Here is a 26,317-nt window from a genome sequence, read left to right as displayed (position 1 = left end):
CCAAAGAATTATATGCCATGACCAAGTGGGACTTATTCCAGGTATGGAAGGCTGGTTCAACATTCAAAACTCAATTAATGTAATCCATCTATCAATAGGCTAAAGAAAAAAAAAATCACATGATCTTATCAATAGTTGCAGAAAATCAATTTGACAAAATTGTAACTGATTTATGATTAAAAACCCTCAGCAAACTAGAAACAGAAGGGAACTTTCCCAACCTAATAAACAATATATACCGAAAAGCCTTCTGTTAACATCATACTTAATGGTGAGAAACGATATTCCACATTAAGATCTTAAAAGACAAGGATGTCCCCTCTCACCATTCCTATTCAAGATTATACTGGAAGTCCTAGCTAATACAATAGATAAGAAAAGGAAATAAAAGATATACAGATTAGGAAGGAAGAAATAAAACTCTCTGTATACAGGTGACGTGATTATACACGTAGAAGATCCCAAAGAATCAATGAAAAACAAAGCCCTCTAGGAACTAGCAAGTGATTATGGCAAGGTTGTAAGATACAAAGTTAATATATATAAAATTAATTGCTTTCTTATATACTAGCAAGGAACAACTGGAATTTGAAATTCAAAACAATCGTGTTTACATTAGCATCAAAAAATTGAAATACAAATCTAACAAAACATATTCAGGATATACATATGTAGAAAACAAAGTCCAATTAAAAAAAAAATCAGGCATATTTCAGTAAATGGAAGGATATTCCATGTTCATGGATTAGAAGACTCAATACAGTTGTCAGTTTTTCCCAACTGGGTTTGTAGATCCAGGTCAATCTCAATCAAAATCCTAGAGAGTGATTTTGTAGACATTGACAAACTGATTCTGAAGTTTATATGGAAAGGGAAAAGATCTAGAATAGCCAACATAATAGCAAAGAAGAACAAGTTAGAAGAGTGACACTACTCAACCTCAAAACTTACTATACAGCTACAGAAATCAAGACTGCATGGCATTGGGGAAAGAACAGACACATAGATCAAGGCAATGGAATAGAAAGGCCAGAAATAGATTCACACAAACACATTCAACTCATCTTTGACAAAGGAGCAAAGGTAATTTAATGAAGAAATGATAGCCTATTCAACAAATGGTACTTTAACAATTGGATGTCCACAGCAAGAAAGATAAATCTAGATACAGATCTAGCTTATCTCTTTCAAAATGGATCGTAGACTTAACCATAAAACATAAAACTTCTAGAAAACAGCATGGGAGGAAATCTAGGTGACCCTGAATGTGGTAATGAATTTTCAGATACACCACCAAAAGTGGGACCCATGACAAAAAATTAGTCAGCTGGACTTTATTAAAATTGAAAACGTTTGCTCTGAGAAGGGCATAATTAAGAGAATGAAGAGTCAAACCATAGACTAAGAGAAAATACTTTCAAAATACGTATCTGCTAAACAAAATTGCATCCAAAATATATAAAGAACTCTTAAACTCAGCCATAAGAAAATAACCAACTACCAGCCTAGACAACAAAATGAAACCCTGTCTCAACTAAAAATAAGCCAGGCACAGTGGCATGAACCTGTAGTCCCAGCTACTTAAGAGACTGAGGCGGGAGGATCCCCTGAGCCCAGGAATTCGAGACCGCAGTGAGCCATGACTGTGTCATGGCAGCCTGGGTGACAAGTGAGACCTTGTTTCTTAAAAAAGAAAAAAGGGCCGGGCATGGTGGCTCACGTTGTAATCCCAGCACTTTGGGAGGCTGAGGCGGGCAGATCACCTGAGGTCAGGAGTTCGAGAACAGCCAGGCTAACATGGTGAAAAGCTGTTTCTACTAAAATACAAAAAATTAGCCGGGTGTGGTGGCAGGCACCTGTAATCCCAGCTACTTGGGAGGCTGAGGCAGGAGAATCATTTGAACCGGGGGGACAGAGGTTGCAGTGAGCTGAGATCGCGCCATTGCACTCCAGCTTGGGCAACAAGAGCGAAACTCTGTCTCAAAAAATAAAATTAAATTAAATTTTAAAAAACCCAATCCAATTAAAAAATGGGCACAAGATCTGAGCAGACACATCATAATACAAGATACACAGATGGCAAATAAGCATATGAAAAGATGCTCATGATTATTTGTCATCAGGAAATTTCAAATTAAAGCAATAGCGATATACCACTACAAATATATTAGAATAGCTAAACCTCAAAAAAAAAAAAAAAAAATCTCATATACACCAAATTCTGGCAAGGATGGACAGCAACAGGAACAGCCATTCATCAATGGTGGGAATGCCAAACGGCACAGCTACTTTGGAAGACAGGTTTTTTCACAACACTTAACATAATCCTACCATATGATCTAGCAATTGCACTTAGATATTTACCCAACTAATTTGAAAACATATTCACACAAAAACCTGTGCATTAATGTTTATAGCAGCTTTGTTCATAATTGTCCCAAACCGGAAGCAACCAAGACGTCCTTCAACAGGTGAACGAATAATGGTCCATCCGCGCAATGGAGTTTTTTCGCCAAAAAAAAAAAAAAAAGCTATCAAGCCAGGAAAAGGCATGAAAAAATTGCTTAAAAAAAAAAAAAAAAAAAAAAAAAAACAAAGAAAGAAGCCAGTTTGATAAAACTACATAGTATTAATATATAATTCCCATTCTATGACCTTTGGAAAAGACACAACTGTAAGTACAGAACAATAATCAGTGACTGCCAGGAGTTCCAAGTTTGGCAGGAGGGATCCAAAGAGGAAATGCGGGGGCGTTTTTTAGGGCAGAAAATTATTCTAAGTGATACTGTCATGGTAAATGTATGACATTATGCACTTGTCAAAATCTATAGAATTTTATAGCTGAAATACTGAATCTTAATGTATGCAAATTTTTTAAAATGCAGAAGTTAGGAGATCCCAGGAAGGAGTGAAGACTGTGATAAGAGAATGGAATTCTATTACAAATGTATGAAATAATCTCACTGAAGGGCATAGAGGGGGAAAGACGCTGACCTAAGTCATTTTGGAAACGGGTGGAGTCTGCAAGACTAGAGGCAAAAGGAACTGCACATAGCGCTCTGCTCCAGGGTTAATAACTCCAATGCCGCTATATACACTGCAGTCGAATAGTGAAGTAAATGGATGGCTGGGGGTGGGAGCCAGGTCTCTCACTGTTGGGCTGGGAATTTACAGATGAGCAAGGGGAGGAGGCTAGAATGATCCAAGGGGACATGGATTAGAGACATCAGTGTGTTCACTTGAATACAGGTATAGACAGAAATATAGAAATGTGGATACACACATGTATTTCTCTGCTCTGTCAGCTGAGAGGGCCTAAAAAGACAGCCCAACAATGAGCATACCCTCCCCAGAGCTTGACTTCTAATACCATTCTCCAATAAACCATGGCTGAGGCAGGAAATACAGATGCTCCTCAACTTACAATGGGGTTATGTCCTGATAAACCCATAATAAGTCAAAAACACGTGGCTGACTGAGAGCTGCCGCTCACTGCTGGCTCCGAGCATGGCAGCATAAGTGCAGTTTCCACTGAATTTGTATCGCTTTCATGCTATCATAAAGTCAAAAGACTGTAAGTTGAACCACTGTAAGTTGGGACCATCTGTGTGTGAGATAATCCTGGAGAATCTTGTAGTGCCAGAAAGTAAAAAAGTGCTCAACACACACACATGCATGCATGTTGATGGGGGTATGGCAAAGTAACACAGGAGCCAACTGAAAGAGATCCAAATGGCCAAAGCTGGGACAATTTGATCAACAAAAGAAATAAGGTAGTACTGGATTATAACCCCAGGTAAAAAATAAATATTCATGCATTCACACTGATATAGACACACAGACAGACAGGCAGGCAGACCCAGACAGATAGATGATGTATGAATGGATAGATGATACAAGGTGGATGGATGGATGGATGGATAGATGGATGAATAGACAGAGAGAGATTAGCTGGATAGATAGACACAGACAGATGATGGATGGATGGATGGATGGATGGATGGATGGATGGATGGATGGATGGGATGGATGGATGGATGGATGGATGGATGGACGGACGGACGGTAGGCAAACAGATGACAGATGACTGATGGATGGACAGATAGATGATGGATGGATGGATGGATGGATGGATGGATGGATGGATGGATGGACAGACATATAGGCAGATGATGGATGGATGGACGGTAGACGAACAGATTATACATGATTGACAGATGGATGGACAGACAGATGATGGATGGGTGGATGGACGGACAGATAGATGAAGGATGGATGGATGGATGAATGGACGGATAGACAGATAACGGATGGATGCACAGATGGATGGATAGACAGAGATAGTGATATAGATATATGACTGACCACGTTAATAAATGAGGGAGAAGGGACAAACCTTCAGTATGGAAGAATTCCAAATAACTTACATAGATACTCGGCCCTCAAGGACGGGAAGCCTAACACTGTACCTCTTGGATACAGACCACACACAGTGATTTCCTCCCAAAGAGCACAGTATGAAAAGCAGGAGTGGAGGGAGTAATTTGACAGTGGAGAAACCTGACAAATACTGCCTCAGTTGGTGGATCAAGGTCAGCATTGTTAGTCATAAGCCATGATGACAGTAGCTGCGTGCCTTTGATATAATGTGATGAAAATGGCACTTCATCTTGGTGATCTTCCTCCTAAACATTCATAACCCAAGTCTTATGAGAAAAACGTCAGACAAATTTCAATAATAGGGCATTCCACAAAATCCCTCGAGTACTCCTCAAAGCTATCAAGGTCATCAAAAATAAGGAAAGTCTGAGAACTGCCATGGCCAAGAGAAGCCTAAAGAGAATTGACAACTAAATATAATGGGATCCTAGAACAGAAAAAGGACATTAGGTAAAACCTAAGGAAATCTAAATAAACTGTGGACTTCAGTTAACAATCATAAATCAACATTGGCTCACTAATTGTAACACATCAATGTAAGATGCTAATAGGGCGAATCTAGGGTATATGGGAACTCTCTATAATACAGTCTCAATTTTTCTGTAAATCAAAAACTTCTGTAAAACATAAAGTCTATTGAAAATAATAGTAATAACTGGCCGGGTGCAGTGCTTATGCTTGTGATCCCAGCAATTTGAGAGGCCAAGGCAGGTGGATCACTTGAGGTCAGGTGTTCAAGACCAGACTAGCTAACACGGTGAAACCCTGTCTCTACTAAAAATACAAAATTAGCCGGGCGTGGTGGCGCGCGCTTGTAATCCCAGCTACTCAGGCAGCTGAGGCAGGAGAATCACTTGAACCTGGGAGATGGAGGTTGCAGCGAGCTGAGATCGTGCCACTGCACTCCAACCTGCGTGACAGAGCGAGACTCTATCTCAAAAAATAATTTTAAAAAAAATTTTACAAAAAGAATGAAGCTTTGAAACACTGCTATGTGGATTCCGCAAGCCATATATATCACTTATCACTTGGCTTCCACTGGCTGTGACCCACTATACTAGGATATTGCCAATATGTGGAGGGAATTTCAATGTTTCTGCACTAACATTATCAAAGCTTGTTGGATTCTCATGGTCTAATTAGTTTCTAGACTGATAGGACCAAGGTTACATTTAAGCTGGCTAGGCTGAAAGCCCAGAAACAGCTGAGTGCACCACTTTGTCCCAGCCACCCCCTCCAAAGCACAGAGGCCCACCGTCCCCTGTAGGCAACTGTGGTCATCTCCTTGTCCCTCTAGCTCAACCCTGAAACTAAAATGTGTAGGCTCATTTACCTGAACGTGAGTGGGATCTGTCTTTCCACTGCTCAAAGCCAAGGTCATTGAGCTTTCTGCACCTTTCTATTATGTTGGTGCAAAAGTAATTGCGGTCTTTGCCACTGAAAGTCATACTTACTATCGTAGCCACTAAGTAGCCTGCCTCTTATCAAATGCAGAAGCCCTGCTATCTAGACTCTGAACATCATATCTACATAATACAACTCAGAAGGCTATTAAAATAAATCATCCATTTTCAAAAATATTTCACTACAATTAAGCAATGATTTGCACGTGGCATAGAATATGACAATGACAATGTCACTGTACTGCAAACGATCACGAAGTATTACAGGTATGAATAGGGTAATAGAGATCATAAGACACTCTCCAGAGGCTATATCATGTTGTAAAAATCTTACAAATTTAATGCAGGATCTTTAAAGGTCATGTAAATGTAAATATCCAACTGATGTCTGGGATCCCTCTAGAATGTTGTAGGTTTTTTTAAAAGAATCACTTTACATTTTGGATTATATGGTATCATGAATCAGATGGTATGTTGTTTTATTTTATATTATTTAGAAAAGGTCTGGCTCTGTTGCCCAGGCTGGGGGCACAATCTGTGCTCACTGCAACCTCCAGGAGAATCCTGAGGCAGGAGAATCACTTGAACCTGGGAAGCAGAGGTTGCAGTGAGCTGAGATTATGCTATTGCACTCCAGCATGGGAGACAGAACAAGACTCCATCTCAAAAAAAAAAAAAAAAAGCAAACAAAATTTGTGAAGTGGATAAAGAAATGTCACAACTGGGGAATTTTCAATGTTCTGCTTTGTAACAATATTCTTATTTCTGCTAGCCAATTTTACTATAATCAAAAAAGTACAGTACAGTAGATAGGGATGACTTTCACCAAGCATGGATGGCATCAGTTTCCTGCTGCAGAAAAAGGAAGGTATAGTGAATGAGAAAAGGTCGCTGGATTTAACAATTAGCAGGTCACTGATGACATATAAAATAGCAAACTCAGCCCAGTAAATATTTACTGAATAAATGAAGGAGTGAATGAATGATAAGGAAGAAGGTCGGTAGTTACCAAAACTAGCAAAGAAGACGGAACAAAGTTTCTGATTCCAGAAGGGAAGACAATGAGAAAGGAAAGCAGCTAAAGGGGTCTATTGATCTGCTAAGCACACCGAGAATCTGGTATGTACCAGGTACTCTAGAAAGTACTGGGAATGGGCCGGGCGCGGTGGCTCAAGCCTGTAATCCCAGCACTTTGGGAGGCCGAGGCGGGTGGATCATGAGGTCAGGAGATCGAGACCATCCTGGCTAACACGATGAAACCCCGTCTCTACTAAAAAATACAAAAAAAAAACTAGCCGGGCGAGGTGGCGGGCGCCTGTAGTCCCAGCTACTCCGGAGGCTGAGGCAGGAGAATGGCGTAAACCCGGGAAACGGAGCTTGCAGTGAGCTGAGATCCGGCCACTGCACTCCAGCCTGGGTGACAGAGCGAGACTCCGTCTCAAAAAAAAAAAAAAAAAAAGAAAGTACTGGGAATGACAGTCCTGGTGTTCTAGTAACTCACAGCTTCCTAGAGGAGGCATCCTTGTTATATGTGCATATAGATCTGACAGAAGTAGTCTCAAAGGAAGAGAAGTTTGTTTTACAATTTTTAAAGAGCAGAACTACACAACACAAGGTGAACTGGGGTGGGTAGGGAAAGGAGGGCATTTCTGGCCAAAGAAATACCTTGAGCAAATGCACAGAAGAAAGAAGGAATATGGCAGTACCATTTAAAAGCCCAGGGAGGGGGCATGAAATGAAATGAAAAAGGACCTGATTGTGAAGGCCATTACAAATCCAATAAAATGATCAGATGTTTCTCTTGCATGTTATGTGAGATGTCACATGTTCCAAAATGTAGAGAAACAATAAGCTTGGAATGAACAGCATAAACAAGGAGGATGTTGAATAGTTGATATCTGCTCTTGGTTATGTATGGATTGTATGATGATTTTAGTGGATTCTTCTAGTCTTTAGGGTTTGTTTTGCTCCTTTCCTGCTTCTTTCCTTTGTCTTTTAGTTACATCTCTACTTCATTTTATTTATTTATTTATTTATTTATTCATTTATTCATTTATTCATTTTTTGAGACAGAGTCTCACTCTGTCGCCCAGTGGCACAATCTTGGCTCACTGCAACCTCCGCCTCCCAGGTTCAAGCAATTTTTCTGCCTCAGCCTCCTGAGTAGTTGGGATTACAGGTGCCAATCACCACATCCAGCTAAGTTTTGTATTTTTAGTGAAGCCAGGGTTTCATCATGTTGGCCAGGCTGATCTCGAACTCCTGACCTTAGGTGATCTGCCTGCCTCGGCCTCCCAAAGTGCTGGGATTATAGGCGTGAGCCACCGTGCCCGGCTACATCTCTGCTTTTAAACACTAGTATCCGTAGAGTAAATTGCTAGCCTACTTATTAAATGGGATCTGATGAGATCTGATTAGGATTAGGAAAATATGTTTTCACGTAAGTGTCAGGAAATTCTTTCCAGTAACACTGCAACAGCAGCCATACAACCTGAACTGGACAACACTTTTCAATCAAATAAAGAAAATGAGTTCACCTGGAAATAACCTACCAATATCAAAGAGTCCCATCTGGATTGGCATTACTGTTCACTAGCAAGATGCGAACCCCAACTCTACAGTGGTATAATGTCTGGTTCTGGACAAGATGGAGTAGACGTACCTCTCCCTATTCTGCCTGCTAAGTGCAGCTAAAAATAAAGAATATTATATATAAGGCAAGCAAAAAGATTCTCAAAGGTAGAGATAAGAAGGCACACTGGCTAGGGGCCTTGGGATCTGAGGAACAACATAGTGGTGAGTTTTTTCAGTTTTATTTTTGGCTCAGATATCCTGGACTGGGCTGCAAACCAGAAACACCAATGGCTGTGGACAATTATTGGATTAAAAAAAAAACAAAGAGTCCCAAGTAAAGGCTGCTGTCTTAGGACAGCAGGAACAGGGCAGCCTAGTAAGACAGAAGGCTTTTAGACAATAACTACCCTAGGCCATGAGAAAAACTGGCCTCATTCCCATCCAGTCAGCAAATGCTGAGTGGGGAACTCAGACTCCCACCTTCACCTGGCTGTAACGAGGTACCCCTCTCGACTCCTGCTACCAGGGAGGTATCAGAGAAGGTGAGTGGGGAATCCTGTCCTCCTCCTCTAATGTCATACAGACTATACAGGAAGCCTGGACTTTCACTCTACCTAGCAGTAACAAGGCACCTCTCCCCCACACACTCGAGTGGTGTCAGAAGAAGCTTAGTGGAGAACCAGGACTTCTACCACCACCCAGCAGCAATAAGGGCCCCCCACCTCCATCCTATAATGTCAGTGGAGTCTAAGGGGGGAACAGTCACAAGATGGCTCTCCCTTCCTCATCAGAAGGGTATCACAGGAGGCTGACAGGAGCCAGAACTTCTGCCCTCACTTGGAAGTAACAAGGCACCCTTCCTACAGTACGTCAATAGAAGCTGAGAGGGCAACTGGACTTTTACCTCTCCCTGGAAGTAAGGAGGTAACACCCTCTCAGCCATCCGCATAGTGCAGTGTCAAAGGAGGCCGGCTAAGGCAGAAGATTTATTAATAAATAAGATCCAGAGTCTCCTAACATAACACCCAAAATGTCTGGGAAACAACTGAAAATCACTTATCATACCAAGAAACAGGAAAATCTCAATTTGAATGAGAAAAGACAATCAAAACATGCCAACATGGTATGTGTTGGAATTATCTCATTAAGATTTTAAAGTAGCCATCATAAATGTGCTTCAATGAGCAATTAAAAACAGACACAAGAAACAGAAAGTTGGCTGGGTGCGGTGGCTCATGCCTGTAATCCCAGGGAGGTTGAGGTGGGTGGATCACCGGAAGCCAGGAGTTCAAGACCAGCCTGGCCAACATGGTGAAACCCCATCTCTAACAAAAATTAAAAAATTAGCTGGGCCTGGTGGTATGGCTCCATGTAATCCCAGCTATTCAGGAGGCTGAGGCAGGAAAATCACTTGAACTCGGGAGGCAGAGGTTGCAGTGAGCCGAGATTGTGCCATTGGATTCCAGCCTGGATGACAGAGTGAGATTCTGTTTCTCAAAAAAACAAAAAAGAAGAAGAAATAAAACAAAAGAGAAGAGAAGAGAAGAGAAGAGAGACGAGAGACGGAAGGAAGGAAGGAGAAATAGTTAAATAGAAATAGGAAAATAATCAAATGGAAATTTTAGAACTGAAAAATATAATAACTAAAATAATAAATGGTTCAACAGAATAGAAGAGTAAAAAGACAGAATGAATCAATCTAAAGTTAGAACAAGAGTCTAAAAAACAGAGAGACTAAAAGAGAAACAAAGCCTCAGATACCTGTGGGACCATAACAAAAAAAATCTAACATTTGTATCATTAGAGATGTAAAAAGAGAAGAGAAATCAGATGAGGCTGAAAAAAGTATCTAGAGAACAACTAGAAACTTCCCCAATTTGTAAAGGGCATATACCTGCAGATTCAGGAAGCTGAGCATGCCTCCAAAACAACAGACCCAAAGAAACCCAGGCCAAGGCAACCTGTAATCAAACTTCTGAAAACTAAAGACCTGAATATTTTTAAAAATCTTGAAAGCAGGGAGAGAGAAACATCTTACCTAAAGGAGAAAAACAACTAAATGACAAAGGATTTTTCATCAGATACCAGAGAAGCCAGAAGGAAAGAAAAGAACTGTCAATCCAGAATACTTTACCTACCAAAAATATCCTTCAGGAACGGAGAGGAAACCAAGACAGTGGCAGATGAAGGAAAACTAAGAGGACTGGTTGCTATCACACTGGCTCTAAGAGAATTGCTAAAGGAAGTTCTTCAAACAGATGGGGAAGATTCCAAAGGAAACTTGGACCATCTGGAAGAAAGAAAGAACAACAGAAGGAGTAAGAATATGAGTAAATACAATAAACTCTTCTTCTCTTGAGTTTTCTAAGTTATCTTTGATAGTTGAAGCAAAAATTGTAATAGGATGCCATGTGATTTTCACTGTAGGTGCAGGAAACATCTAAGACATTGTAAGTAAGGGAGGGAAAAGAGATTTAAGAGAGGTAAAGTTTCCACATTTCACTCAAACTGCTAACATGTTGACACTAGTAGACTGTGATATATTATATATGCATAATGTAATATGTAAATCAACCACTAAAAAGTCTATACGAGGAGACGCACTCAACAACAGTGCAGAGAAATAAAAATGGAATTCTAAAATAGATTGGCAGAGTAGACTAAAAAAGTATGACAACTGTATGTTGCCTATAAGAAACTCACTTCGAATATAATGATACAGGCAGGTTGAAAGGCAAAGGACAGAAAAACATATGCCATGCAAACATTGATCAAAAGAAAGCTGAAGTGGCTCTATTATTGTCAGATAGAGTAAACTTCTGCTTATATATCCTTCTTCCAATGAGAAAATTACAGAGATGGAGAGGAGATTAGTGGTCGCCAGAGGCTAGGGATAGTTGGTATTGGACGACAAAGGAAGTGTGAGAAAGATCTTTGTGGTGATAGAACAGTTTTCTATCTGGGTCGTGGTGATGGCTACATAAATCTACACATAAAACAGCATAGAACTAAACACACACATGTGAGTGCATTTAAAATTGATGAAATCTGAATAAGGTCGATGGGTTGTATTAATGTCTATTTCCTGATTTTGATAACATACTATGATCATGTAAGATGTTATCACTGGGAAAAACTACGTGAAGGGTACCTGAGACCTTTCCGTACCATTTTGCAGCTTCCTATGAATCTATAATTGTTTTAAAGTAAAGACTTGGTATTCAGTTTTCTTTTGTGGCTATCTTGGTACAACAATAGGAGAGTAGTCCTTCATTCAACATGACTGCAGCAGCTTGCACTCTCTTTCAGAAGTCCCGGGATTATTAGTAGAAATTGAGGCCGGGCACAGTGGCTCATGTCTGTAATCCCAGCACTTTGGGAGGCCGAGGTAGGAGGGTGCTTGAGCCCAGGAGTTTGACAGCAGCCTGGCCAACACAGTGGGAACCCATCTCAATAAAAAAATTTAAAAATTATCTGGGCATGGTGGCTCACGCCTATAGTCCCAGCTACTCCTCGAGAGGCTGAAGCAGGAGGACTGCTTGAGCTTGGGAGGTTGAGGTTGCAATGAGCCATGTTCACGCCACTGCACTCCAGCCTGGGTGACAGAGTGAGATGAGACCCCGTCTCTAAAATAAAAAAATAAATTGAGCAATCTTCTGAGAAAGCAGAGAATGACAAACAGGTATTTGATGATTTGGACCTCTCTGGTTTCGGATCACCTGACTCAGCTCAGGAGCTTAAAGAAAGGGCCAATGGACCAGGCCTGAGAAGTGACTATTTCCTAGGAAGTGGTACCATATTTTCATCTTTCGCTAGACACTAGTATAAGAATAGAGAGGCCATGGCTGAAAAATGACAAGATCTGCATACTCTGATATCAGAAAAAGGAAAAGAAGCGCCAGAAAACACATAATTGGAAGGAATCTAAATGAGCCTTGTTTTACTTTTTGGATGGGTTTCTGTATTATTTCCTCATGGCCATGGTTCCCAAGCAGTGGGAGCACAGTACTCACTGGGACACTGCAAGGCATCTTGAATTTTAAAGAGGAACGCAGTGACACTGGACATCTGTTGGGCATTCCATCAACTACCAGCTTGAGAGAGTTCCTAGTTTCAACATTAGGCTGTGTCACATTTCTTTCGATGATGTCATAACAAATAGAACTGCTAGGTATTTCTTTTGACCTACAGGTCTTGTGAAAAAGCTATTGAGGCACTAGAGCACTATGAATGTGCAAGTTGGAAACCTCCACGTTAGGGTATCCGTGGTGTTTAAGTAATTAATTTCAAAGCATTTTGGATGGTCACCTGGACCATCTGTCTCACTCTGGGCATTCTAAGGACAACTTCTCATAATCTGGACTCCATAATGTGGTATCTATATCTTTGCTGGAATTTCTTCCTGACATCGCAGAGTCAATCCATTCACTCTCTACCTACATGAAAAATAAATATGCAAGTAACATCATCTCCGTGGAAGACACATTCACAATCACCTGTTTCCCAGGTTAGAGGCCAGGGAGTCATGCCTGAACCTGCACACTCATTAATGGTCCTCATTTAATACTTTGCCAGGTCTACCACTCACTATTCTCACTCATCACAGCCTTTGTCTCAGACCCCCATTTCACCCTCAGATTGCTGGACCTGAGGGTTATAACAGGTTTGTTGTTGTTGTTGTTTTAGATATGGAGGAGGGTCTCACTATGTTGTCCAGGCTGAGCTAGAACTCCTGGACTCAAGTGAGTCTCCTGCCTCAGCCTCCTGAGTAGCTGAGACTACAGGCACATGACACCACAGCTGGCTATCACAACAGTGTTTTAACTGGTTTCTCTGTCTTACAGCTTTTCAATCCATCCCCTGTAATGCTGCCAATTTTTTCTGAAACACAAATCTTGATTGTGGCACTTCCCTACCAAAAGCTCTCCAGTGCCTCCCCATGCCCTTTAGGGAAAATGACATTTAGGATGCCATTCAATGCTATCTGTGATCTTAACCCTACCTAATAATCTCCTTCCCCTGCAACCCTTCTCTTGACCTTCAGCCATCCCAAACTACTTGTGGTTCTCAATGTGCCATGTCTCCGTGCATCTCCTTGGACTTCTGCTTGTACTGCTTCTGCTCAAATGTTTTTCCTACCTCAGCCATCATTTAAGATCCAGGTAAATGGCTCCTCCTCTGTGAAGCCTCTCCTGATGGGACCAAGTAGTCCTCAGAATGCACTCATTGAGCTCCATTCCATTCTTCCATCATAGCTCTGATTACATTCTCAGCACTTTTTTTTTTTAAGATATTTGTCTTTTTCTGTTAGACCATTCTTGAAGGCAGGAACTGATATGGTTTGACTGTGTCCCCACCCAAATCTCACCTTGAATGGTAGTTCCCGTAATTCCCACGTGTTGTGGGAAGGACCTGGTGTGAGATAACTGAATCATGTGGTGGTTTCCCCCATACTGTTCTTGTGGTAGTCAATAAGTCTCATGAGATCTGATGGTTTTATAGGGAGTTACCTCTTTCGCTTGGTGCTCTTTTCTTTCTTGTCTGCCAACATCTAAGAGATGTGCCTTCCACTATGATTGTGAGGCCTCCCCAGCCATGTGGAACTGTGAGTCCATTAAACCTCTTTTCCTTTATAAATTACCCAGTCTCAGGTATGTCTTTATCAGCAGCGTGAAAATGGACAAATACAGGGACCACTGTTTACTCATCTTTGTAATCTTAGAGTACCCAGTCCTCTGTATTCTCAGAACACCCATGTGCCTGACACACATGGGTATTCAACAAACATTATAGAGAATAATGAGGGTCTATCTCAGATTCTCTCCTCTGTCCTGGTGCACACTTGGTGCCATGTCTGGTTGTGCACTGATCACACTGATTTTCAGTCGTTTTCCTCACTAAACTGCGAGCTCCTTGTGGGTAGGGGAAGACCCATAAAAGCAGCAGTAACAACTATTTATTAACTGCCTATTTCACTTCAGGTTCCCTTCTAAGTTCTTTCTTTCTACTTTTTCCTTCCTTCTTTCCTTCCATCCTCCCTCCCGCTCTTCTCTTCTTCTCTTTCTCTCTCTCTTTCTTTCTTGATGGAGTCTCACTCTGTCGCCCAGGCTGGAATCCTTCTAGGTACTTTAAATATGTTACTTTTAATCTTGATAATGGCCTTGAAAGCAATACTATTAGTATCAATTTTGAATAAGGATATGAGGGATTTAATTAGAAAGAACGGAGAGACAGAGAGAGAGGAACAGGGAGTATAGGAGAGTGGTTTAAAATCAGTACAGTTCCAGTAACCCACTGGAACAAAAAATAGAATTCCTGAGTCCATACTGATAAATAAATAAATAAATAAATGGGAAGCAAGGGAGGGCTTTTGTTTATAGTAGAATGCTGAAGGTAAATGTGGAAGGAGTGGTACAGTTACAAAAATCAATATTTTACAATCAATAAAACATTTTATCAGGCAGGAACCATCAATAAATGCTAAATCTATGGGGAAATTTTGGTAAGAAGCGAGATACTGCATAGTCTTATGGTACCTTTTCATAGATAGCTTATTACGTGCAAAGGAGAGAAACAGGGTAAAAGTTGTTGGCTGAACAAAATCATCACCACTAATGAGGAAGACATGGACACCAGGTACCAAGTGTGACACTCTGAAAAGGACACACCACCAACGCAGTATTCCATCTGAGGATGTACAACTTCAATCTAGCCACAAGGAAAAATCAGGCAAATATAAAACAAAAAACATTTCCTTTTTTTTTGAGATAGTCTCGCTCTGTTGCCCAGACTCAACTGCAATGGCATAATCATGGCGCACTGCAGCCTTGACCTCCTGGGCTCAGATGATCCTTCCACCTTAGCCCCCTAAGTAGCTGGGACTACAGGTTCGTGCCATCACGCCTAGGAAATTTTTCTGTTTTTAAATTGCGATGGGGTCTCACTATGTTGCCCAGAGTGGTCTTGAACTCCTGGGGTCAAGGGATCCACCTGCCTCAGCCTCCCAAAGTTCTAGGATTACAGGTGTAAGCCACTGCACCTCACCAAGAAATATTTCTATTAAAAGAAAGGGAAGGGGGGAAACTGTATTCTTTTAAAATAGCAACATCATAAAAGACAAAGGAAGACTGTGGAAATGTTCCAAATTGAAGGTGACTACAGAGACATGAGAAGAAAATGTAGTATCTGCCTAAATTAGGGATTGGGTAACTGTGGCTGGTAGGCCCAATCTGGCCACATTTAGCTCACAGACCTGTTTTAAGGACAGTCTTTGCATTTTTAAGAGATTGTAAAATGAGTAAACAAGCAAAGAATATCTGACAGAGACTATATGTGCCTTGCAAACCTCAAATATTTACTTTATATAAAAATTAAAATATTTACTTTGTATCTTTTTTTTTTTTGAGATGGAGTCTCACCCTGTCGCCCAGGCTGGAGTGCAGTCACCCAGGCTCGACTCACTGCAACCTCCACCTCCCGGGTTCAAGCGATTCTCCTGCCTCAGCTTCCTGAGTACCTGAGATTACAGGCCCCTGCCACCACATCCAGCTAATTTTAGTATTTTTATTAGAGATGGGGTTTCGCTATGTTGGCCAGGCTGGTCTCGAACTCCTGACCTCAAGTGATCTGCCCGCCTCAGCCTTCCTCCCAAAGTGCTGGGATTACAGGCATGAGCCACCACACCCGGCCCATATTTTCTTTATAAACAAAGTTTGCTGACTCCTGCAGAGTAGATCCTGAACTGGAGGGGGAAATGCTATAAAGGACATTACAAGTTGAACTGACAAAATGTGAATATGGATAGTAGATTAAAGTCATGTATCAGTTTACAGTTTTGAAGTTGATAACTGTATTGTGTAAGTTATAAGAGAAAATATTCCTAGTCTTAAGAAATTCACACTGAAACATTTAGGGCAAAGGACCATGACCAATGCAACATTTCCTCAAATGGCTCAGAAAAGACAGATGTGTGCATGTGTATGCTGGGGGGCTGGGGGCGGGGGGGAGTGTGGAAAGGAGGGAGAGAGAGGGAGAGAGAACAAGAGCACAAGAGAGAGAGCAAGAGAACAAGCAAATGGCAGAAAAATGGTAACAGGTGATTTTGCAAATCTGTGTCCTTTGTTCTATTTTTATCATCGTACTTTTTTGTAAATTTGAAATAATTTCCAAGTTTAAAACAAAAGAAAAAGAAAGAAGGAAGGAAAGAAGGGAATACAGGCTCTGGAGTCAGATGCCAGGGCTTAAATCCCATTTCTCCTCCTTACTGGCTGTTTCATCTTGGGCAAGTTACTGAACCCCTTGATGTGTCAATTTCTCATCCATAAGACAGAGGTCAGGCTGGGCGTGGTGGCCCATGCCTGTAATCCCAGCACTTTGGGAGACTGAGACAGGCGTATCACTTGAGGTCAGGAGTTCGAGACCAGCCTGGCTAACATGGTGAAACACCATTTCTACTGGAAATACAAAAATTAGCCGGTGTGGTGGCTCACGCATGTAGTCCCAGCTACTCAGGAGGCTAAGGCAGGAGAAGCGCTTGAAGCGGGGAGGCAGAGGTTCCAGTGAGCCGAGGTTGCATCGCTGCACTCCAGCCTGTGCAACAGAGCAAGATTCCATCTTTAAAAAAAAAAAAAAAAAAAAAAAAAACAGAGGTCTCGATAGTACCTACGTTACAGGGATGCTGTGAGGATTTAAAAATACACTTGAGAGTGTCTGTCACATATTAAGCATTTGCCAAATTAGGTGGTTTTATAAAAATAACAATAACTGAAGCAGCAATAACTGAATCATGCTATGAGCTAGGTGCTGTGTTAAGTGTTTCATAGCAATGGCCTTGGCTAGCAATATGCCCATTTTCCAGATGAAAAGCTAAAAAGAGATAAGGGCCAAGATTAAAGCCCTCTAATCAATCTGACTCCACATATAATCTCTTCTCATTCATCACACTACAGAAAGAGGAAAGAACTTGCACAAAGTCACCTAGTTAACAAGTGGTGGTGTAAGATTTGTGCCAAGTCTACTTTGCAATTAACCCTGTGGCTTTCCATTCTTCATGTCTGAGCACTGAGTCCCTTGCTGCACAGCCTGGTGTCCAGAACTCAGCAGGCACTCAATAAACACTCAAAGAACTGAATTGGCTTGAATGAGACAGTTGCTATCGATTTCCTCTATCCTCATGGGAATAGAGAAGAAATCTTACAGACTGAAGTAAAGTATTAGACTAAAATTAAATTGTCCTGTTTTAAATGTTCCTTTGAATACTGCCAATGGTTTCGAAAGATGCCCTGTAGTATACAAAAGATCAATGGACTAGAGGGAGAGAAGGCTGTGATTCTAGTTTGACACAGCCATTTAAGCCAGTCTCTTCACCATTCAGACCTCAGTTTCCATATGGAAAAACTGAGAGGGTTAAATCACATATTTCAAACACCTCAGGAGAGATCTGATCCTAGGCTTGACTTCATTTCTAGAAATAATCTTCTAAATACAACATACAGAACGCAATCACAGGTAACAAGGCACGGGAGAAGACAAGGCAACATGAATGAGAACCTGCAGAAATGACAGACAACAGACACACGGCCACAGAAACTTTAGACATTGGAATTATCAGATGCAAACCATAAAACAACTCACTTCCAGTACTCAAGAAGATAAAACCCAAGCTTGAAAACTTCAGCAGGGAAATAGAAATTATACAAAATAGCATTTTTGAAATAAACAAACCAAGCAGAAATTACACAATTAAAAAACATGAAATCTAAAGTTAAGAAATTAATGGTTGAATTTAATAGCATAGGAGACACAGCTGAAGCAAAACTTAGTGAACTGGAATATGAATCAATAGAAACTACCCAAAATGAAACATGGAGAGATGGTGAGACAAAAGCAAAAAAATACAAATGAGAAGGCAAGAGATATAAAAAACTAAATATAGTGACGTCTAACATATGTTTAATTGGAGTCCCAGAGGAGAAAATATAATGAGAAAGAATATGTATTTAAAGAAATAAAGACTAAGAAATTTTCCAGAACTTCTCCAGAAAATTAACAAATTATTTCAGTGGCCCACCTCTATCAAGAACTGGATTTTTCCTTTGCTAGGAGTTATTTACTTAAGAAAGATACTAGATTCATGTACTTGTTCTATCTAATAAAAGGACTAAAGGGGAAAAATGGAAATAGTGTTATAAACTAAAATCCCAAACAAAATTCTCCAGATGCCAAGATTCAAGCAATCTAAAATTTGATAGATACCTCAATATTGCTTCTGACAGCTAGAAACTCATATGGGGACTATTTACTATTTTAGCTTTTCCCTGTCATTCCAGGAAAGGACTAGAGGTTATCACAAGGATATTTTGCTTTGTTTTGTTAGCATGCACCTTCTAAAAACTGCAAACCAGAAAGTACTTCAAGATGTCGAGAGGAGGGCTAAACAAGAAGCAATTTCACACAGAAAAGAGTTTATGAGCCCAGCAGACAGAATTTAGTGCTTTCTTATTTTTGTTTTAGGAAAGGTAGTAAACAAGCAAATAATACCTATAACAATGTAAGAGGAAAATAAAGAGAGAAGAGAAGGAAAGAACAGCAGGGTCGGGGAACAGAAGAATCCATGTTTGAGTTATTCTTACCTTTTTGTGTGCTATCAGGAGGCAATTAGAGTGTTCGTGTTCACATGCAATTTCATAGTCAGGGATCAGATCCACCAGCTCGCGGACAAACTGTACCACTTCCTCATGCCAGGGCACATGGGCCATGGTAAGACTGCTTGCTGAACTTTCTCCGCAGTAGGTAACACCCTGTAGAAACAGTATAACCATCAGAGATGACTACAGACCTACCTGCATGTCATAGAAGAAGACTTTCAGAGCCAGAAAGCCTTCCTGAGGTCATCCAATGCAATCCAGTCCGCATTTTACAGTGAAGGAAGTGAACATAGAGACGATAAAATCTGCTTAGGAGACCATACAAGTAGCTACTGACAAAGACAGCAGGCTGATGCTCTCGCTACTCTATGACATTGCTGGGGCTTAAGTACCTGTGCTTTCTACAGTTGTCACAATCTATGCTGTCTGGTCACAATAATGTATTTGAATCAATAGCATGTTTTTTGATTCAGATTCATCTGTGCACTATAACTGAGGAATTCTGAAGGGGTTATCACCCCTTAGGATAATAATGGGGACATAGTGGACACTCACAAAAATTCACTGACCAAGTAATTGATTCACTGGGAAAATAAGCTGAGCTTCCATTTTCTAGTATAATTGAGATTGAAACTGGCAAACTTTTTCCTTAAAGTACCAGGTAAGGATCCCTTTAAAATTATTATTATTATTATTATTATTATTATTATTATCATTATTTTGAGACAGAGTCTTGCTCTGTCGCCCAGGCTGGAGTGTAGTGGTGCGATCTCGGTTCACCACAACCTCCACCTCCTGGGTTCAAGAGAGTCTCGTGCCTCAGCCTTCCGAGTAGCTGGGATTACAGACGCCTGCCACCACGCCTGGCTAATTTTTGTACTTTTAGTAGAGATGGGGTTTTGCCATGTTGACCAGGCTGGTCTTGAATTCCTGGCCTCAAGCAATCTACCTGCCCCAGCCTCACAAAAGTGCTGGGATCACAGGTGTGAGCCACTACACCTGGCCTAAAATTATTCTTTAAGGAATTCATTTTGTAATGCACTTTGAATGTGGTTGTATAGACAATCATGCCAAAAGGGAAATATATTTGTGTATGCACCTATATACCTTTACACACAACTACATATACACATGTATTTCACCAACATAGAAATTCTTCTTAAGTACAACTGCAGAAAGATAAACTGTCTAACTCTTTTGGACTCTCTAACAGCCCAGGCATACAAGAGCCCAAAATTTCATAACTAAATTCTCTATTTGGTAAATTACATAATGGTAAATGATTACTTTTCTAATAATAAAAGATTTATCTTATTTCTTGAGATAAATCTTAACTCTGTGAGCTCTTCAAATACTCACAAATCAAACTTTTCTCAACAACTTGTTTGAATATCCCAGAAACGATTCTGCTAAGTGGGGAATAACTGGGGGGGACTGGGAGAAAGGCATGTGCACCCCTCATACACATTCTGTCTCTCTCACACACACACAAACAGAAACACATACCAATACATATAAAGACAGGACTCACACACACATACCACAGACAATTTGGAGAATGCAGAATGACACTGAATATTTTATTTTATTTTATTTTATTTATTTATTTGTTTATTTATTTATTTATTTTTTAGATACAAGAGTCTCATTCTTGTTGCCCAGGCTGGAGTGCAGTGGTGTGATCTCAGCTCACTGCAGCCTCCACCTCCTGGGTTGAAGCGATTCTCCTGACTTAGCCTCCCAAGTAGCTGGGAATACAGGCACGTGCCACCATGCCCAGCTAATTTTTGTATTTTTAGTAGAGATGGGGTTTCGCCATGTTGGCCAGGGCTGGTCTTGAACTCCTGACCTCAAGTGATCTGCCCATCTCGGCCTCCCGTGTGCTGGGATTACAGGCGTGAGCCACCGTGCCTGGCCAACACTGAATTTTTAAAAACCAACAAATGACCAGAGTGACCCTGACCCTGATGGCAGAGCTGGGACCTGGATGAAGATTCACATGAGCTTTGCCAAACACTCGACTCAAGACAGCTGTTCAGAAAGATTACTGGTGCACTAAACTGAGATGGCCTTTGTGGAATATAAACCACAGCCACCCCGCTTAATTACAATAAACAAGAGAATCTTCTCAGCTTGCCCAGTGATTTAGAAGATTCATTAAACAGAGTTGGAGCTGAAACTGTGCCCTAAAGAGTTAAAGAAACCAACGACTAACAGAAATTCTTGTGTTTGCAGGATGGCAGTATAAGAAAATAAACAACTTGCTAAAATGCTGAAACTCCCTCTGCTTATGAGATTAAAAAAAAAAAACTGGCTGAAATTGGTTGGAACCAACATGGCCAATGGAGTCTGAGTAGAAAGAGCTTGCTGACGTCACAGCCCAAATTTCCAACACATTTCATACTAACTCTGCCTGAATTTGCATATATAATCCATGAGGAAGCATGATGAAATAGCCAACTGCGCGTGTCCGAGGACTTTTCAGATCTCCCCTTTCCTTCCACTAATCACTTACTAATCCGAGAATCCATCTCCTGATAAAATCATTGCCTTAAAGCCTGCACAGGAAGACAAATTTGAGCTGGACTTAGTGTCTCTTTATTAGTTGACTTGCAATAAAAAAGTTTTTTTTTCCCCCTCAAAAACCCTATGTCAATTAGTATTGGCTTCCAGAGCATCAGGCAGTGAGCCCCTTTTGCTCAGTAACAGAGCTTAAGGTGAAGAAAAAAAGGCAAATAATGACATGGTTCAAGCAATCATTATGAAAGCATGGCTGAAAAACTGCTAGCTTTACCCAAGTGCATAAAAAACATGAAAATGATGTATTGATAAGCCAAATTAGTCATAAAAGTGTACTCTACCTCAATTTAAATACTGCTTATATGTGGATTACACAAACCACCATGTATGCAGTAGCTACTTCAAAGGACTTCCTTTTTAATATTTAAAAAGTTAGTTCACTGAATCACAGAGTTGTTAGATAAGATCTTGTCTTCGTGAGAACAGCTTTTGAAAATATTTTAATATTTTATTACACAGCAAAAATAGCCATGAAACACTGAGGGGAGATTTAGTTTGGGAATGGAATGAGAGAATGCCTGCTGTGGTTCATTATCATGACTCCACCATTCCTTACGACTCTATGATGCTTTATGGTATTTTCACATAACATTTCTCATTTTAGCCAGATAAAACCCTTTGAAGAGGCTAGGCACAGTGGCTCATGCCTGTAATCCCAGTTCTTTGGGAGGCTGAGGCGGGCAGACCACTTGAAGTCAGGAATTCGAGACCAGCCTTATCAACATGGTGAAACCCCGTCTCTATTAAAAATACAAAAATTGGCTGGGCACGGTGGTGCTCACCTGTAATCCCAGCTACTTGGGAGGCTGAGGCAGGACAATCGCTCGAACCTGGGAGGCGGAGATTGCAGTGAGCTGAGATCGCGCCTCTGCACTCCAGCCTCTGCACTCCAGCCCGGGCAACAGAGCGAGACTCTGTCTCAAAACAAAACAAAACAAAACAAAACAAAACCCAAACAACGACAACAACAAAATCCTCTGAGGGAAGCAGTCCTGGGTAACTTCCTGAGTCAATCACAGAGCCAGAGCCTGCACTGTGACAGAAATGCTCTAAGCAGAAAATGGTCTTGGTGACTTAGAGTGGGGGTCACCTCAGGGACCCCGAGCTCTCACTTAGTTAGGCACCCAATGGCTCTGTCTGGTGTTCTCTCTGCTGTGACTGCCCCACTTCATCTTACCCTCTAGTCTACCGATGGCTTGTCCTGACTTTATTCCTCAGCACAGAATTATCTAAAAAACCTTCTCTTCATATCACAGCTGTCTGCCACCTTCTCACCCACTCTCACCCTCACCCCCAACTCCATTTATCAGAAGCAGCAAGTTTTTCGCCCAAAACTCTGAATAAAGAACAGTCTGAAGAAAACAGATGGGTACAGCGTGGTGATGGAAAAGCCAAGTCACTCACGCCAGAATCTGCAGGCTGAGGAGTGACAAGCAGACCCCAAGAATGTTCGTGAAGAACAGGACCATTTACACATCTTTGGAGTTTGCAGTGAAAAGCATAACCCACACTTTTACAACCTGGTGGCTTTCGGACCCACCCCACTGCCCTAGGAGATGGGGGCTGCTATACTGTGGATATTTGAGCCTTCAAACCTCATGCTGAAATGTGATCCCCAGTGTTGGGGGTGGAGCCCAATGGGAGGTGTTTGGGTCACAAGGGCAGTATCCATCTGTCTGTCTCTCTGTCTGTCCATCTGTCTCTTTCTCTGCCTTCTGCCATGATTGAAAGCGGCCTGTGGCCCTCACCACAAGCAGCTGCTGGCACCAGGCTTCTTGTAGAGCCTGCAGAACCATGAGCCAATAAACCTCCTTTCTTTAGAAATTACACAGCCTCAGGTATTCTTTTATAGCGATGCAAACAGACTAAGACGGGGCCATAAAGTCCTCCTCACTGGCTGCTTGGAGAGTTTGCCTTGGGATTCATGGTCTGTGGGAAGAGCAGTATTGCGCTGGTTTGACTATTTGATATCCTAATTAAACCAAATGGGTGTCAAAAGACTCCTGATACTGTTTTTGTTCCCCGTAGTTTGATGAGAAAAGAAATAATGACTTTATGATTTTTTTCCCCCACAATATACCCCAAATACTTCATTCCTTTATCCTAAAAATGCTTCAATAACTCCCCTTTAAACCAGCCCAAGCTTCTCACCACGGCACGAGGCCTTCCTCACCTGCCTCTGTAGCTTGCGCTAACAATGGACCATCAGCCATTCAAGCCCCTGTCTTTTGGCCATATGCACAAGTAACTCTAGAGCTGGACTGCCCACTCAGCATCCTGTCTGCACCTGGCTAAAACGACCCATCAATTTCTTTAACCTCCATTCAGGAACCTCTACCTATCTGACCCTGATCTTATCACATCCTGTGCAGTTATCTGTTACCAGGTAACTTGTACAACAAAGCGTCAAAACTCAGCCCTTCAAGGGCAGGGACTGTGTCTTGTTCCTCTTGGTACCCCAAATCAATCTATGCTAAATGAATGAAAAATCGAGTCAGACATTCTCCGATGACATTAAACTCCTTAACTCTTTTCTAATCTAATACAAAATTTCATTCGCATTACTCAGGAGTTTTCTACTCCGTAACAGTTGTGAGCCAGCTGATAAACGCTGGTTAGGGACTGCTACATACAAGAAAAAGTGACTGTATTCCTCACCTTTGTGGGAGAGAGTGAGGCTATGCTAAGACAATCATTTTGCAGGGTGCATTCTGCAAGGATTGAGCATTCCACACAGCTAGGGGGCTAACAGTAAGTAGTTTTAAACCATTTGACAACAAATAATTACAGAGCACTTCCTAGTCTCAAGGTGTAATGCTAGGCAGAGAACACACAGACAGTATTTCATTTACAAATGGATTGTATTACAAAAGTTTTCAGCAAGACAGATGGTTGTAACAGGAAACCTTTTCAAAAGCAAGCAAGTAAATAATGACAAGGAAGATTCTCAGGCTAGCAAATAAAGGCCTCTTTAAGCCTAATGAAGCTAAGATACATGCTAATTTACAAGGAATATAGCAGAAAAATATTTTACAAGAGTGGTAAAGAAAAGAGGAAATCGATATGATAAAGAAATATCCTCTATTGATTTCGTTTAAATAAATGTGCTTAATGGAGAGTGATCTAAAAACTTAACTGAATCTGGGCATACATTACCCCATTGATTTCTCAAAACAAACTTATTAAAGAGACATTCTTATTCTAATTTTAATATTGACAGAATTTAGGCTCAAAGAGGATGAATAACCTGTCCTAGGCTACACTGGCACATTTTAGGTAGGTATCAAAACTGGGCACTGCCTCTCGCCCCACGAGACTCCAGTAAGTGCAGACTATGGGAGACCCCAGATCTGACATGCACACACGCACATGCACAAACACAACACACACATGCACACAAACACCACACACATGCACACACAACACACACGCACATGCACAAGCACAACACACACACATATATGCACACACATAACACACACAATGCACAAACATGCACACACACAAAACACACACACACACCACACACATGTACACACCACACACACACACACACACACACACAAGCGTCAGGGAGGAAAGATGCCGAGGGCATGCCTGGCCATGACGCCACTCCCGCATTTACAATCACGCTTCCTGACCCAAGGGTGTTCATGCTACCATTTCTATGACCAAAGTTAAGACGATTTTTCCTTTGACTCACACATGAGAAACTGCACACAGGGTAGATAGAAAAAGGAAGGCAGAGTTTCCTAAATTCAATTAGGTTAGTGCTACAAGCAAAATGAGAAAAAGAAGTTGAATAGGGAGACAGACACATGTCAGAAACCTTCCTCAAACTGGATTTAGGAATTTGTCAACAGTTCAGCACAGTACTCTGAATGCACACACACACACGTATGTGTGTGTTTCCATTTTAAAGTCAAAGAACTTAATAACAAAAAGATAAGCAACTCAACTGAAATACAAAGGGTATGAACAGCATTGTGTCTGCGTCTGCAGGGAGCTTGAGGCATATCCATGAATCCAGGGCCAATCTGTATTATTGATTTTACATCTTGGGAGCATTTATATGACCTTGAGGTACTATAATATTAAATTTGAATTCCAAGGCTGTTTGAGGGTAAGGCCCTGGAGAGAATTTTCCTTTTTACCAAGAGCACGGGTATGGAACAAACCTTCCAAGTGTTACTGTGTCCATGGGTAAGTTTTTCCCTAATCCATCCTTTCACTGAAGGTGAAAGGGCCTAGTCTTCTGTCCTTTAAACCCAAGTCCTGTCTACTGGGACCATGGAGTACTTCCAGAATGGTTTCTTTTCTTCTAGCTCCAAGAGTGTCTCCCTTACGGCCATGACAGATACGCACCTTCCCAAACGTATGGTTTTCATAACAGATTCACTTCTAAGTGTTTATTCTTAGAGAGGTTTGAGGTTATAGCCTACCATATTACTAGTTTTGTTTTGTTTTGTTTTGTTTTGAGACAGAGTCTCACTCTGTCGCCCAGGCTGGAGTGCAGTGGTGCGATCTCCACTCACTGCAAGCTCCGCCTCTCGGGTTCACGCCATTCTCCTGCCTCACCCTCCCAAGTAGCCGGGACTACAGGTGCCTACCACCGCGCCCGGCTAATTTTTGTATTTTCAGTAGAGCGGGGTTTCACCGTGTTAGCCAGGGTGA

General features: G+C 41.3%; 1 protein-coding gene across 1 annotated transcript in view; it reads right to left on the bottom strand.

Moving 5' to 3' along the window:
• Window positions 1-26,317, bottom strand: part of LOC112620166 (S-adenosyl-L-methionine-dependent tRNA 4-demethylwyosine synthase) — a 254,738-nt gene that overhangs the window by 25,005 nt on the left and 203,416 nt on the right. The window contains exon 15 of the mRNA XM_025378411.1: window positions 19,049-19,216. Coding sequence (XP_025234196.1) covers window positions 19,049-19,216 — 168 coding nt within the window. The remainder of the gene's footprint in view (window positions 1-19,048; window positions 19,217-26,317) is intronic.

This window comes from Theropithecus gelada, chromosome 3 (assembly GCF_003255815.1).
Source record: "Theropithecus gelada isolate Dixy chromosome 3, Tgel_1.0, whole genome shotgun sequence".
NCBI classification, from domain to species: Eukaryota; Metazoa; Chordata; class Mammalia; order Primates; family Cercopithecidae; genus Theropithecus; species Theropithecus gelada.
This window is presented reverse-complemented; position numbering and strand designations above follow the sequence as displayed.